Here is a 16,369-nt window from a genome sequence, read left to right on the forward strand (position 1 = left end):
TTGTGCATGTAAATCATAGACTGTAAAAAAAGATGGACGTCCGTGACGTCACCCACTGGTTTCTAAAGATCGTTTTTGAAGCGTAAAGTAGGCGTTGCCTGCCGTCGCCATCTTAGTCGCGCGTCATCGCGCATCACTTGCGGATATCCGAAAATGGGTAAAGAGGCGGAACGTGGGTTAAGCTGAGGTGACTGGTTGCTGAAACCACACCTGCTAGCTCGATTCTAGTGACCGCAGTGGCTGTCACTCCTCACTCAAGTGGCCACGCCCTTAATTAAGCAGAACTTTAAGGCTTAATATAATTTAAACGGAGGAGTTACAAAAAATTCACCCCCCCTCACAGTTGTCATGAAGGGCAAACTTAGCTATAGAGACTAAAAACTGTTTTTGTACCAGGCTGTAAACATATTATTTTCTACTGTAAAGTTGGCTATTTTAACATTGGGGTCTATGGGAATTGACTCCCTTTTGGAGCCAGCCTCTAGCTACCAGTCGATGAATTGCAGTTGAAGTCACTTCCGTATTGGCTTCATCAGAGAGATCGGAAGGTTGCCCCTCGATGTAAATATAGCCATTGTTACCTCGTCTGCAGGCTTGCAAGTGATCTCACCCAAACCAAACGAGGAACAGCAATAAAATGTGAATTACTGTTGCGCTGTATTGCATTGCTCCATGATCTAATAAAGCGCACATATTTACAGAGTCCACAATGTGCTGCTGTGATTCAGAAATGACCCGGTGTCAGATATAACCGTGCTTGCCAGTTGCACTGTTGCTTTTATTAAGATCCTGTGCCACTCCTAATTAAGTCACGACTTCAGATATGGCCGCCAAACTATTACTCTAGACTTTTAATATTTGCTGAACTCTTGCCAGTCTCTCCAGGATTTTGTGATTTATTTTTTGCAATCAAAATGATCAAATGCGCAATGTTTTATTTATTTTTAGTAGGGCTGTCAAGATTAATGCGTTTATTAACGCGTGATTAACGCAACACGCAATTTCTGTTTGAACCACAGCTGGATGAATTGAGACGCAGCAAGTGACCCGCTTGTCTAGATGAGTCGGAGCTTTTCATAAAAATAAGAACATTAAGCTCTCGTATAGCGAATCCAATGCTCTAAATGGTCATTAAATATCTAAAATGATCTTTATCTGTACGTTTCCTGAGAGGTGTACCGTCCCAAATCCAAAGAAGCATCTTCTTTCACTTTTTGGTTTCGTTTTTAAAGCATTCAGAAATTATAGAAAATAAACTGCAGGACTTGCTTGATGGTAAAATAATTATTAAGAGAGATAAAGTTCGGGACCTGATTGATGTTAAAAGAGTTATTAAGAGTGACAAGACTCAAAAGTAATGTCTGACGTCTGAAGCGCATGCACACACGCGAGTGCGCGACCCCGATATAGACATCTAACACAAAATTACAGTTTTTAAAAATATCTGTTTTGACAAGAATTCACGCAGGTATGACATATAATCTGTTATATCTGAAGTGAATGTTTGGTTAACTGTTGAGGAAAAGTATCTGTTGTGTATCATTATATTAAACCGTTGCATTATCCTACAGTATCTTAAACCTGTCTGTCTTAATGTCAAAATTAAACAATAAAAGAAAAACATATATGTAACATATATTGATATTGCTCTGCGTAAACAGGTGTAGTTCTGTCATGCTTTGTCAGATTCCAACAATTGTTTCAATTGTTTTGAGGTTTTTTAATAGAGAATGTTAAAATATAAATAACACATTTTTGAAAATTTGCTCATCCCAACTCAAATTGCCAGCACAGGTCACAAATGAGGCAGCAGCAAACAGAAATGGAGAAAGAACAAAGTCTTCTAAAGGGAAAATCATATATATTGAAAATGTAAACAGGCTGTTGTAAACATACAGTTGCATATAGCATATATATTGACCAAATCCATGCTGAGTAGAGCATTAAAAACTTGAAAAGTGTTACATTTAGGTACATTTAGAACAGACAAAAATGTGTGATTAATTTGCGATTAATCGCGAGTTAACTCATGAAATCATGCGATTAATCTAGATTAAATATTTTAATCTATTAACAGCCCTAATTTTTAGAGATATAATAAGAACAAAGAAACAAAATGAAAACATGACAAATAAATGCAACTTCAAGATGCAAATACACAGTTTTTTTCTTAACATAGACAGCTGTCACACAGTGCATCAGCCAAATTCGTGTCTACCGCGTCTAGTTTGCCTCTTGAACATTTTGAGTTATCTCGCTTCATTCACGTGTAAAAGACGCGCGTGAAATTCTAGCGAATGAGGCGGAATCGCGTCTACTGCGCTGCGCTAAACGCCTCATTCGCGCCGCGAGACCTCCAGATGCGTGTCAACGCATCTTTACATTGACTAAACATTGAAATCACTCGCGCTTGTCGTCTCTACCGCAGCTGGTGTGAATCCAGCATTATAGCAAACACTGAAAAAGGTGCATCTCACAATCTTGTTTTTTTTTAAGGGTCACTCTTTAAAAGGTTTGAAAACGACTGACCTAAAGTAATGCACAATAGCCGCAAGTCCAAAAATAACCTTCTCCCTAAACTGTGTGTTTACTTTTGTCTTATTATTATGCGTGTATGTTATCATTAAAGTGCAAAGCCTAAAAGGAGAACAGTTTGGTCCTCATACAGTACACTGACAGGCAGCATACGCACGTTTGTTAACGCTGAGATGAGATGATGGTGGACAGATGCTTTTCTTCTCAAGTGTGCCATGTTTCCAACAACTTAAAATAAGGACTACAAAACAGTAAATTGAAATGCACTATGACATTGCATCACCCGGTTTTTGGCATTTTTGTGAGACAGCAGGCATGGTCTTACACAGGTCTCACGCAGACCTTTCACGTATATGTGTCCTCATGGAAATAATGCATAGTAGTAGCTTATAATTAAAAACTGAACTTGTAAAACTTGTAAAAAGCATAAAAGTGCACCAATTAATCATTCATGATTTTGACAGTGATTTTTATTTAATGTAGTATTTTAAAGGATTACAACATCAATGTGATGTTTTCAAAATTACATTACATTTTGTTTCTCTTTAATTTGTCTTGTTGCCTTTGCTTGCGGTGTGATGACAACTTTACATGGACACGGGCACAGAGTGTAAACTACATACTTTACTCTTAAAGTAATATCTGACCAATGTTTTCTCTTTGGTGTGTCATAGGAAAGAGGTGAGCAGCTGTAGTGATTGCAATTCTTTAATACCTGCATATAAAACACATCACCTCAGGAACATCATCACCTCTTAAACATCTGATAGAAAAAACAGGTGCATGAGATTTCCTGCAAGTGATTCTTTTCAAAAGATTATTGTAGAAAGGGATCAAGAGGCTAAAAGAACCTTAATAAAATCATGCTGTGTTAAAGGGAAATGATGCAGAATTAAACAGATCGGTTTGTGAATGTTTGTCAGAAGATGACTTCAATCAACTTTTCAACACTGAACCACATTCACAGGCCATTAAATCTGTCATATTTGCTATTGTAACTCAGTGCTGGCAAGATTTAAGAAAGCACATTTTAATGAAAGATTGAAAATCATTTGTTTCCTTTAGAATCATGTAGACTGATGGACTGTGCACAATAAATTAAGACAAACTTGACTTTAAAGTAAACAGAGCTACGTTGACTTGAATTGTCATCATTTGAGTATTAATAAAGCACAACACAAATGTAACAGAATGAAACACTGACTGATATTTCTATTGACACTTAACAGTTGCTGTCTATCTAGGGTAACACGCAGGCACACGCTAGCGATTAGCATTTGACATCTCTGTACAAGTTCATTATCAGCGTGATGGAGGTGAAGCCAACTTCCATCTGTTCACACAAACACGCGCGCCGTGCAGTTCAGCTTTAATTTATCAGGATTTACCACGCATATGCCAGCACATGTGTACACTTAATAACATAACTGAATAACTGAACATGAACCATGAAGCTTTGTGCACGGTTTGACTGACATACACCTAAAAATTAAGGTGCTCTTCACTGCGATGCCATAGAAATTCAGTCAAAGGAGCTTAGAATCTTTTCTTTCATACATTTTTATAGTTTAAAGGACATTTTTCTCTTCAAAAAATCTTTTGTGAAACAGAAAGACTATGAAACCATTTTGATCAGCCAAAAATGTTTATTCTATGGCATCTTTAAGCACTTCTACAGTAATTTTAATAGTGTATATTGTACACCAACTACGGAGCCCCTAAGGGGACATGGAGCAAAAATTAAAATAAGTTTAGTATTGCGTGCTCACGTGAAACTATTGCGGGCTTACGTGAAACTTTCGCATGCTCACGTGAAACTATCGCGTGCTCACGTGAAACTTTGGCGTGCTCACGTGAAACTTTCACGAGCGCACGTGAAACTATCGCTTGTGCATGTAAAACTTCCGCGTTTAGTTTTGCATGCTCACGTGAAACTATCGCGTACGCACGTGAAAGCACTTCTACAGTAATTTTAATAGTGTATACTGTACACCAACTACAGAGCCCCTAAGGGGACATGGAGCAAAAATTAAAATAAGTTTAGTATCGCGTGCTCACGTGAAACTTTGGCGTGCTCACGTGAAACTATCGCGCGCTCACGTGAAACTTTCACGTGCGCACATGAAACTACAGCGTGTGCAAGTGAAACTACTGCGTTTAGTTTCGCATACGCAGGCGAAACTATCGCGTACGCACGTGAAAGCACTTCTACAGTAATTTTAATAGTGTATACTGTATGCCAGACTACGGAGCCCCTAAGGGGACATGGAACAAAAATTAAATAAAGTTTAGTTTTGCGTGCTCACGTGAAACTTTCGCGTGTGCACATGAAACTATCGCGTGCTCATGTGAAACTTTCGCATTTAGTTTCGCATGCTCACATGAAACTATCATGCGTGCACTTGAAACTCGCGACTTTAAAAAAGATTCTGCACATGAAGGTTTCGCGTGAGCACATGAAACTACACTTTAGATTTTTTACTCCAGTGTCACCTAAGGGGCTCTGTACCAGACTGACATAAAAAAATTCTGATGGATAATAATTATTTAAAATATTTTTTAAATAAAAATCTAAACAAAATACAGTTATAGACTTGTTTTCAGCAAACTATCTTAAATATAAAGCATATTTCATTATTCTTCTTCTTATTATTATTGTGCAGATTACTTATTGACTTACAGCATCAAACGTGTCTTCTTCTTGCTACTTCTATATTTTCCATCCTTCTGGCACGTAATAACATCTGAGATATCCACATTTTCAAGCACCAGTCCTGTTGAAAGCTTTCTCATTGTGAGAAAAACAAGCAATAAAGAAACCATTTCACAACTGCAGACTCAATCTCTTCCAAACAAATAACTTGTTTGTGAGAGCAAAGCTGTTCTGCTCAGTTGTATTGTTGTTGTGTAAATACTTCTGCTCTTCTGTCTGTATATCAGCAGTGTTTCTCTTCTGTAGAGTCTGTTGCATACTGATTTTGCACACAGCGTCAGGTCTCCGTGGGTTATCCATGATTAATAGCGTCGCTCGTGGCACACTGTGGACCCGGGCCGTCACTCTCTCACGCGGCAGGAAAATTATCTACTGCGAAGCATGAGTTATGACCGAAGTCTTTTGTGGCATTCGGGAATCGGCACGTTTGACTCCACGTATGATGTTAGCAGGTCAAATGTAACTAATGCTTATCTAATCTGAGGTAATACATCTTCCTCTACACATGCAGAGAATATGGATTTTAGAGAGAACCAATCTCAGTTATATGAGTCCTCCTCATTCTTATTTCATTACTATAGCAACCGGATACGCAGATATCGACTATACTGCACTAACACTGTTCATGCTGTCATTTTGTAAGTGATAAAATTAAATATATTAGTTCGGTGCAGTCAATATCTACATATTTGGTTGCTACAGTCAACTTCAAATTGATTTTGTGCACAGTGTGAATAAAGCCAATTATATGGATCTCTATTTTAATTGAAACCAGTGGGATTAACTTGTTTCATCTTCTGCAAACAGTAAGTCTGATCATTTAAAGCAACAACACAATGTTAAAAAGATCCTATTTTTACAACAAATTACTCTTAAATTCACAGTGGTTTATCGTTATTTAAAATTATAATTAATAACTGTTGCACTGAAAAGCCAGTGTCGGCAGAGGCCGCCGCACACGTCGGTCGCACAGCCATGAGACAGAGAGACAACAGACAGTCAGAGTTGGTCGTTTAACATCTAAAACAATAACTGTGACCACAGGTATCCCACAAGGGTGTGTTTTGAGTCCTTTATTGTTCACACTGCTGACATATGACTGTACTGCCAGTTTTAAAGGGACACTCCACTTTTTTGAAAATATGCTCATTTTGCAGCTCCCCTAGAGTTAAACATTTGATTACCATAGTTGTCTGCCTTATTACCAGAAATATAGGGAAATACAGGAGATATAAGGAAAAAGTGGAGAAACTCACAGCCTGGTGAACAAAGCATAATTTGGCCCTCAATACCAACAAGACAAAAAGGAGACAGTCATAGACTTCAGGAGGTTTAGCCAACATCACCATCTGCCTTTAATTATAAACAACACTGAGGAGGAGAGAGTCCAAAGCACCAAGTTTGTGGGGATCCAACTGACCAATAAGCTGACTACCAGAGACATATCAAAAGGCCCAACAAGGCCTTCCCTCTCCTCGAAGGTTGAAGAAAGTGAAATTTTCCTTCACAGCCATGACCCTGTTTCACAGAGAGACAGTTGAGAGCCCGTTGACCCACTGAATCTCGTCTTGGTTCGGGCAGGTTTACAGTGGAGGAGAGACACAATCTCAGCAAGATAGTGAGGAACAGCAGAGAAAATTATTGGCATCTCATTGGCACAGCTACAGGACTACACAGAGCGCTGTGTGCAGAGAGCTGGTGGCATCTTGAAAGACTGAACATATCCATTTTATGGATTGTTTACATTGATCACCAGTCAGGAAAAAGATACCGCAGCATAACTAGAACAACTCAGCTGTTAAACAGTTTTCTTCCTACATCAGTTAGGCTGCTAAATTGGAGTTTGTGACTTTATTGTGCTTAATTTTATTTTTTATTATTATGCACTGAACTGTAAGCTATGGACGTGTGAAACATAATTTAAAACTACAAACATTATCTGTCAATTAACAGCTCTTTTTTAAGTATTGTCATTAGTGCCAAAATACAGAAAATCTATGTTTTATACAGGAAAATAATATTATTTCTACAATATTTTTCTGTTTTCCTAAATTACATACAAATAAATAAATATAAATTTAAAATAAAAATGTATAATTAAATGTGTAGTTCATTATATTAAAAGTACCTGACCATAACAATTAACAAAAATATATATATATGTTTTATAATTAATTTGGTAGCACTTATTGTGTAACTTTACATAAGTACTGGGCAATACCAGATACATACTTATAGTAAAGGTATACTGTAACATATAACAATAAACACAACTGTACTTACAAATGAATGTAAAATATAAGTATTTAGTACTTAGAGGTAAGTGTGGATTAATGACAGGTACTTATAGTGTACATGTACATATGTGATAACTTATAACAAACACTACTGTACTTACAAATTTGATGTACATGGTAAGTGTTTATTACATACAGGTCAGTGTAAGTTAATAATCGGAACATATAAAGTGTAATATTTATCCCAAACTAACGAGAAACACTACTGTAATTACAAATTCTATATAAATGGCAAGTGTGTAGTACTTACAGGTCAGTGCAACATTACTGATGTGCCATCTTTGTCCTTTATTGTACTCTTTAAACCCAAGCATTAAATACCATACGCATTACCTACTGGGTACATTCACTAGTAGGTCCATAGTAACTGCATGAAACAGGACTGTAAAATAAAGTGCTGCATTTTACACAATTACACAGGACCTACCTAAGTTAAAGCATTGTATAAATATACCCCTGTGAGTTATATTAACTAGTAAGACCATAAAATAAGATGCATTGTTGTGGAGAACTTATATTGTACATTAATTTGTAAGTACAGTAGTGTTTCTTGTTATTTACTGTATACCTATACTATAAGTATGTATCTAGTATTACTTATTTAGAGTTCTGAAGAGTACATAATAACTACCAAGTACAGTATGTACTACTGGTAAGTACAGTAATTATACCATTTAATTACCATGTACATACACACATTTGTCTGTAAGTACAACATATTTACAATATATGTACTAAGGTAAGTACACGTATTGTAAAATAAAGTGCTACAATTAATTTATTGTAAAAAGTGTATAGGGTCATTTTAGACTGAATATGTAATAATGATTGGTGAATAGGCCTCCATTTAAGATATTTTGTAGGTTAATGATATTTATTATCACCTAACCCAACCATACTTACTCATCACAGAAAGGTGCAAAACCCAGTAAAAACATGAGATCATGCAATGATCACAGTGACACAACATGATTCTCATATTGTAAATAATATGCAAGCTCATTGTGAATTAAAAATGTTTAGTTCATGGTATGAGTGCACAGTAAGGGGCCAGTCACACCAAAAGCGCTTTAAACGCTTGCAAACGCAAGGTGCGACGCACTGCCTTTTTTTAAAAAAGAGCAGTGTGACGCGGCTATTCATATTGCTAAGCAACCACCGAGTCGGCTGTCTTGTCAATCAAATATTGAAGCGTGAGCGCTCTTTTGCTGTTAACTGTCATATTAGCAGAAACTTTAAAAAGAGGACTCTTGCTCTGACCTTGTTTGAGGGTGAGAGGTGCACAAACACGCAGGAGAGAGTGAGCGAGTGGAGTCCGGTTCTTCAAAGCAACTGTAAACTTCCCTCACCGCAACGTAAGGCCCGTCTCTCCCCTCATTCGATTGGACAATGGAAAGACAAGAATGACGTCGGGCGCTTCTCCGCTCTCAGCGCTCCTTCAAAAACGCGTGCGCGGCAGGCGGCAAAAAAACGCAAGGCGCTCGGCGCGCATAACAGCGCGCAAACGCGCCCTGCCCATAGAAGATCATTCAAAAAAGGCGCCTGCAACTGCCATAAACGCTTTTGGTGTGACTGGCCCCTAAGTGTGCCGTTTATACCATATAAAATGTCAAGACATGGATTCAAGAAGCCTATAAATAAAGTTTCTAGAAAGCTCACATAGACTGGAGGTAAAAGGGACTGGGATTCACAATTTTTTTTGTCCAAGCATTGTGGCCCAGTGCAGTGGTTCCCAAACTTTTTCAGCGTGCGGCCCCCCTTGTGTACAGTGCATTTTTTCGCGGCCCCTCGATAAATGTAGTGTTTTAATTAAACAAAACATATAAAATTATACCTAGTAGTGCTGTTGGTTAGTTGGCTTATTATTTTTTAGGTTTAATTACACAGAATTCATGCTAAATTAATGCTTTTTATAAAATGTCATAAAACTGGGACCCCCTGGCACCATCTTGCGGCCCCTCACTTTTAAATGTTTTGCACTAGCCGCGTGATGCGCCAGCGCGACCTTACATATTACGTAATCACATTAAAAAGTCATGCCTTAAATATGTGAAACGCACACTTGCGGACCCTTTTAAACTCTATTAATTAATTTCATTCCACATAACAGTCTTGTTTCTCCACACTTGTAGACACTGGATCTTTGCATATGTCATGCGTATGCAAGATGAGAAGTTACTTATTATTAAGTACTTATTTTTATTATTATTTGTCGGTGCATTAAAACTGCAATTTTAAACTGCATTGAAACTGTAAACTGTTGCGGTCCACTAAAGTCCTGGAACGTTTCCTGGGAAAAAAAAGACAAAAACATCTTGGATGACATGGTGGTGAGTAAATTATCAGAATTGGTTTTCATGAAAGTGGAGTAATCCTTTAACAAAGGTGGCGTAACTAACTAAGAACAAAGCTGGCCTTCAAGGACTTTAAAACTAAAGTGAAACGAAATCATCCAAATGTCAGAAAAATTCAGCTCAGTTATGGTGGCTTTGATGGGCTCGTTCAGCTTTTTGGAAAATCAATATATTCCTCATAAGAGAAAAACAGAGGAATATTTCACGCCACAGTGAGAATATGTTTACACCCACATGAGGATTACCATAACATCAGTATCATTACTAGTAAGAACTTTGCTACATTTTACATAATGTTATACTATAACCATCCATGTAAATGTAATTCACCCACTGATCTGCTTGAAATGTGCATTTTTACGCACTACGTGCAGAACGGAGCTCAAGGACTCATCATTTACAATTACACAAAACAGCTCTCTAAGAGGAAAAACATCAATCTCTGTGAATATTTAATCATTTAAATTGTAGCCGATAAGCATCACAATGTTTCAATGTCATCCTTGCAAAGTAAGCTTGATAAGGATAAATTTATTGTGCATTTTCTTAACAAGTCATCTCTGGACGCCATTGATTTCTAGAGATTTCCACCGTTCGTGCAGGGCTGTATTGACTGGTCGTGATTCTGAAGAGCTCTCTGGATTGGAAATGTCAAAGTGCATGTATTGGTCTTCTGGGCTGATATCATTTCGAAATGTGGAAGGAGAGAAAGCATATCAGCTTTGATATCTTAATGTTAGAGGAAAATGGAGAGGTAATAGTCGGCACAATGAAAAACCACATGAATTGATTTTCGGAGCGTTAGCCAAAGCACATTCTGTGTAATGGAGGCATATTTTACAGGCGGTGGGGTTTTATCTGCTTTTCTGCACCGGTTCATTTCACAAACGTACTGTTGCAGCCAATACAACATTGACATTCTGTAATAATATTAATTCTGGCCCAGTCAGTTTTCATTACAAAACAATTATCAGATCATTCGGCTTCGGCTAATCCAGTCATACGATGGGTCAGTAAATATGGAGTAAATATGTTTTGTTATTTTTGATAAAGTCTATTGTTAATTTCTCAATAAGATGCCATTTTCACGTATCGAATGATTGATGTTGTTGCTTCGTCCTATAAAGTAATGAGATGGGTTGGGGTGTTGTGTTAATAGAACTTCATCCATCCTACAATTACATCATTAAATGAGAATACAAATAAGCTTGTTAGTTTGGGAAATAATTGGTATATCCATAACTGTCCCTCTTGGCTACAGTGGATCTGTCACGAAAACCTAATGTGACCAAAGAGCAATGTGGTAATAAGTTTTCATCGGAAACTGCTGAGCAATGAAGTCAGATAGTTTTAGCATTCAGAAAACTACTGAATATCTTGCTTCCTACCTTATTTTAAAAGATATGTCCATTTTCTTAAAAAAAAAAATCCAGATAATTTACTCACCACCATGTCATCCAAAATGTTGATGTCTTTCTTTGTTCAGTCGAGAAGAAATTACATTCCAGGATTTTTCTCATTTTAATTGACTCCAACACTTAACAGTTTTAATGCAGTTTAGGATTGCAGTTTCAGCGGAGTTTCAAAGGACTCTAAACGATCTCAAACGAGGCACAAGGGTCTTATCTAGCGAAACTATTGTCATTTTTGACAATAAAAATAAAAATAAATGCACTTTTAAACCACAACTTCTCGTCTATCTCCGGTCCTGTGACGCGCCAGCGTGGCCTCACGTAATTGCATAATGCCGTGGAAAGGTCACATGCATATTTTTCTTGTCAAAAATGACAATTGTTTCGCTAGATAAGACCCTTATGCCTCGTTTGAGATAGTTTAGAGTCCTTTGAAACTCCGCTGAAACTGCAATACGTGTTGGGGACCATTAAAGTCCATTAAAATGAGAAAAATCCTGGAATGTTTTCCTCAAAAAACATAATTTTTTCTCGACTGAACAAAGAAAGACATCAACATTTTGGATGACATGGGGGTGAGAAATTTTTTTTTAGAAAATGGACTAATCCTTTAAAGGTTATGTAGCTTAACTGGTATACCAATGCATTAACAGCACATAGGTTCCCAGGAAATACCAACCCAATCTTACGGAAATTCGTGTCAGGGAATTTGAGTTTTTCCGCTGTTTTTCCTGCCACTGGAGCACGAATGTCTTTTTTCTATAAACAGTTTTTCGTGTCTTTGGCACAACTTCCTTTATCATATCTTTTTATATTTTGTTTTCTCATTGTTTTTTCCTTTTTTTTTACCATTGTCGCTTGGGGTTGGGGTTAGAATCACTTTCTGTGACATCCTAACCTAAACCTAAACTCCAGGTGAGAATGATTTAAAAATAGAAAAAAATGAGAAAAAAAATGATACAATAATTGTCGTGCCACAAAAAAACTGTTTATAGAAATTCGTGCTGTGTGACACGAAAAAGACATTCATGCTCCAGTGGCACGAAAAGCAGAGCGGAAAATCGTGTCAAAAATGAATGAATTAATCAAAAATTTAATGACTATATCACGACTTGCCTGTAAGATAGTACAGGCAAATACACATACTTATAAAAACTTTATATCTTAAATGTACTGCAAGTCACTGCAGGTAAAAGCATTCGCCAATAAAGCATAAAAGTGAGAGTTTTCAGGCAACCTCCAATAAATGGACGCAAACCGTCTTTCTCACTCAAGCTTGAGATACTCTTATAAGACTCCTGGATTTCAGATCGATATCTCCACCTTCTTGAGCACCTCTGACCCGTCTGCCTGTTTCCTAAAGTGCAGCTAACATGCATCAGTATGTGAACCAAGCTCACCCTCGCTCCCCTAGCTTTCTTATTTAACACGTGAAACATTCTGAAGGCTAACACCTACCAGGTCAGATGATGGGTTAAACAGCAGGTGATGTTATTATCAGTAGCTCAAAGCTATATTCTGCTTCTCATACCTGTAGATCACATGCACAAACTTGATCTATGGGAAGCAGAATACAGCCAAAACTATAGAACCAAAGGACATTGCCCAAAATACCACCTTCATCGATCGTAACTAAAAATAACATGGGTTGAAGCTAAAAAACCAAGCGGTGCCATTATTATGTTGACAGTTCCTGTCACCCATAAGTTCTTAGGGAGGTTGCTCCTGACCCTAGAAGAAACAAGTGGAGAACAGGCCTCCAATCCAATGAGGTGCAATTATTTACCATAACCACATGTTAATAATTTCTGTATGTTTGGTCGGCATTCACAAAGTTTTAACTCACCCTCTCTGCCGACTGTGCCGTTCCAAAGAAGATGGGTATAAATGCCAACCAGATGATGCAGGTAGTGTACATAGTAAATCCAATCGGCTTAGCCTCATTGAAAGTCTCCGGCACACCCCGGGTCTTGATGGCATAAACAGTGCATGTGACCATCAAAAGGATGCTGTAGCCCAGTGAACAGATGAGCGACAGATCCGAGATGTCGCACTTGAGGACCCCGCGGGCCTTCACCGGGTCGGATGTGCGCTGCTCGCCGTAGTCCACCACCGTGTGCGGCGGGTCCACGGCAAACCACATAAACACGCCGAGCAGCTGCACCGAGATCAGACTGAAGGTAATGACCAGCTGAGAGGCGGGGCTTATGAAGCGCGGGGCAGCCACTGACTTCTTCCCCTGCTCGAAGATTCGATGGATGCGATTGGTCTTGGTCAGCAAGGCCGCGTAGCTAAAGCACATGCCCAAACCAAGGAACACGCGGCGAAACGAGCAAACCGCCAAACTCGGGGTGGCGATCATCAGGAAGGTGATGGCGTAACACAAAAAAATGCCCGTCAGCAGCACGTAGCTCATCTCTCGGCCAGAAGCGCGCACGATGGGTGTGTCGTTGTAGCGTACGAAGGTGACCACTACAAAACTAGTGGCCAAGATGCCCAGGACGGCGATGAACATGGGCACGGCCGCCCAAGCCGAGTGCCACTCCAGTTTGATGATGGGAATCGGGACGCAGCCGGTACGATTGCGGTCGGGGCGCTGCTCGTACGGACACAGCTCGCAGCTGAACTCGCTGGCCTGGAAGTGGTATCCTTCACATCGCTCACAGTGCCAGCAGCAGGGAACGCCCTTCACAATCTTCTTCCTTTCACCCATTCGGCAAGGAACGCTACACACGGAGACCGGAAACGCGTTGTCGCCTTTCTGCCAGCGCATGGCTTCCACCTGTGGAGGAGAACGAAAACGAGCATTGTCAAAAGCGAGGCCCAGCAGAAACCGAGCAGTCATACTGTTTGCATTTAATTTCCCCACAGCTCCAGAAAAAAGCTCCAGACGCTGTGGAAAATAGGCGGCCAACATTGCTCTTTTGAGCAGAGCTTCAGTTTGGCTCCCAGGCATAACTTTGACGACAGATATAATTTGGGACAAACTCGCGCTGGGGGCATTTCAAATTAAATAAATAACATGACATGCTCGAGTTTTAAGGAGTGACTGCACAGACTCAACAAACTTGTATTAGGAAATTCATTTTCACGTGATTTTGCTAGACCAATCCAGTGGACAAATGAGAACAACTTTTTCAATGGTTTTCGCTGTTGAAAAGGGAAGCCATGAATGAATTATTCATGCTTGTGACAAATTACGCCTGGCAAAAACAGATTGGGTTTAATTAGGGGAGAGAAAAAAGAAGGGACGCATTAAAATGAAAGAAGACAGAATTTGCAAATGAACAGTAGTTTAATTTGACTTATCACATAAAAGGATATAAAGGGTTTTTAGGAAGAATAGAAGAGCCAAATCCTTTATTTAAATCTCTCCGTTCTGCATAAAACAAGCCATAGTGACAATTCACACTGAAGGGCTTTAATTCGGTTTTAATTCATTCTGAAGAAACTCTAATGGAAAGTAGACAGTGATTTAACATTTAAATTCAGAATTAGCACCCATTCACTATTTAACTGCTGTTTGCTAAGACAGAGATGAAACTTTAAAAAAAGATTGGATGGGGAAGTGGACAAAAAAAAAACTTACAAGAATAAACCATGGTTTTATTGGATATTGATTACCACTGGGAAAACTGTGGTTTTACTACAGTAAGCATGGTTTAATTGTGTTAAAGCATAACCATGATTATTATGTGGTAACCATGTTTTATTGGTTTTAACTGTAGTAAAACCATGGTTACTACAAAACCATGGTAGCTCATTTATATTGAACGTGTCACGTATATATGTATCAACCCAGTCTCATGGAGTTGCGTATAAATAGCACGAAGTGTAAAAATTGTGCAATAAATATTAGAGCCCTGCAAGCCTATTGGGGCCAGACAGGCTAAGCCCATTTGGGCCGGGCTCGGGCCGTTTTTTTTTTTACAGACCGGGCTCGGGTCGGACTTATTTTAGCGTCTCTCCTCATTGTGTGTGTGTGTTTGAGTGTGTAGCAGAGACAGCGTGCATCTGAGAGCGCACATCCGAGAGAGAGAGAGTGCGCATCAAAGAGCGCGCATGTTACAGAGAGCTTAAAAGTGATTGATATTGGTCTCGGGTCGGGTTCGGGCTGAAAGAATAGCAGGCATTGTCGGGCTGGGGTTGGGTAGGGCTTGAACACAACGGGCCAGGGTGGGTTAGGGCTGGAGTTTTTGGCCCGTGCAGGGCTCTAATAAATATGCCAAATTCCACTTTGACGAGCATATGATACCCCAGTCCTTCCCATTCACTTAACTCTTTCCCCGCCATTGACGAGATATCTCGTCAATCAAGAGAAAACGCTTCCCCGCCAATGACGAGTATTTCCGTCTTTCCGCAATACCGCTATTATCCACTAGGTGGCGCCCTTCCGCAACTTTTTAAACCCGGAAGTATTGCCCTATGGCAAGCTGCTGCATGTCGGTGTCTGTTTTAAAGATCGCTCTGAATGGGATCTCTATGAAAAGTCTGTTACAAAAATGGAATTATCTCTGCTTTTTGCTCAAAATGTGGTGTTTTTGCAGAAACCTACCCATATTCAAAAGCTGATTACAAAAGAACTACTCAAGGTAGGATGAAACGTTTTTTTTTTTGTTTGAAAGCAGAGGGTCTGTTCTTTCATTTGATTTATTGTATGTTTATATATTTGAAGAAGAACATTTTCTGGAAGGTATTAAACTTTGGTGAAAAACATGAAAAACGCTGGCGCTGGCTGGCAACTTTTTAAAAAAATGCTGGCGGTGAAAGAGTTAAACGGTGCATCTTTTTTTGTTGTTTTATTTATTAGTTTCTCAATTTTTGCTTTTTTTACCATTTTCGCTTGGGTTTAGGGTTATAACAACTTTTTGTTATATTTAAATGACATTCTAGCCCAAACCCCAATTCTTACCCCAACTCCAAGCGACCATGGCTTAAATATAGACAAAAACATGGAAAATACCTGTATATTAAATAACCTCCTTAAGCAAATCTCAAATCTAACCCTAAATCCAAGCGAAAATGGTTTAAAAAAACTGAAAAAAATTGAGAAACCAA

General features: G+C 38.8%; 1 protein-coding gene across 1 annotated transcript in view; it reads right to left on the minus strand.

Annotated features, from left to right (window-relative positions):
* The window catches only part of grm8a (glutamate receptor, metabotropic 8a), a 210,703-nt gene that overhangs the window by 8,158 nt on the left and 186,176 nt on the right, over positions 1-16,369 (minus strand). The window contains exon 9 of the mRNA XM_055191313.2: positions 13,158-14,093. Coding sequence (XP_055047288.1) covers positions 13,158-14,093 — 936 coding nt within the window. The remainder of the gene's footprint in view (positions 1-13,157; positions 14,094-16,369) is intronic.

This window comes from Misgurnus anguillicaudatus, chromosome 1, assembly GCF_027580225.2.
Source record: "Misgurnus anguillicaudatus chromosome 1, ASM2758022v2, whole genome shotgun sequence".
NCBI lineage: Eukaryota > Metazoa > Chordata > Actinopteri > Cypriniformes > Cobitidae > Misgurnus > Misgurnus anguillicaudatus.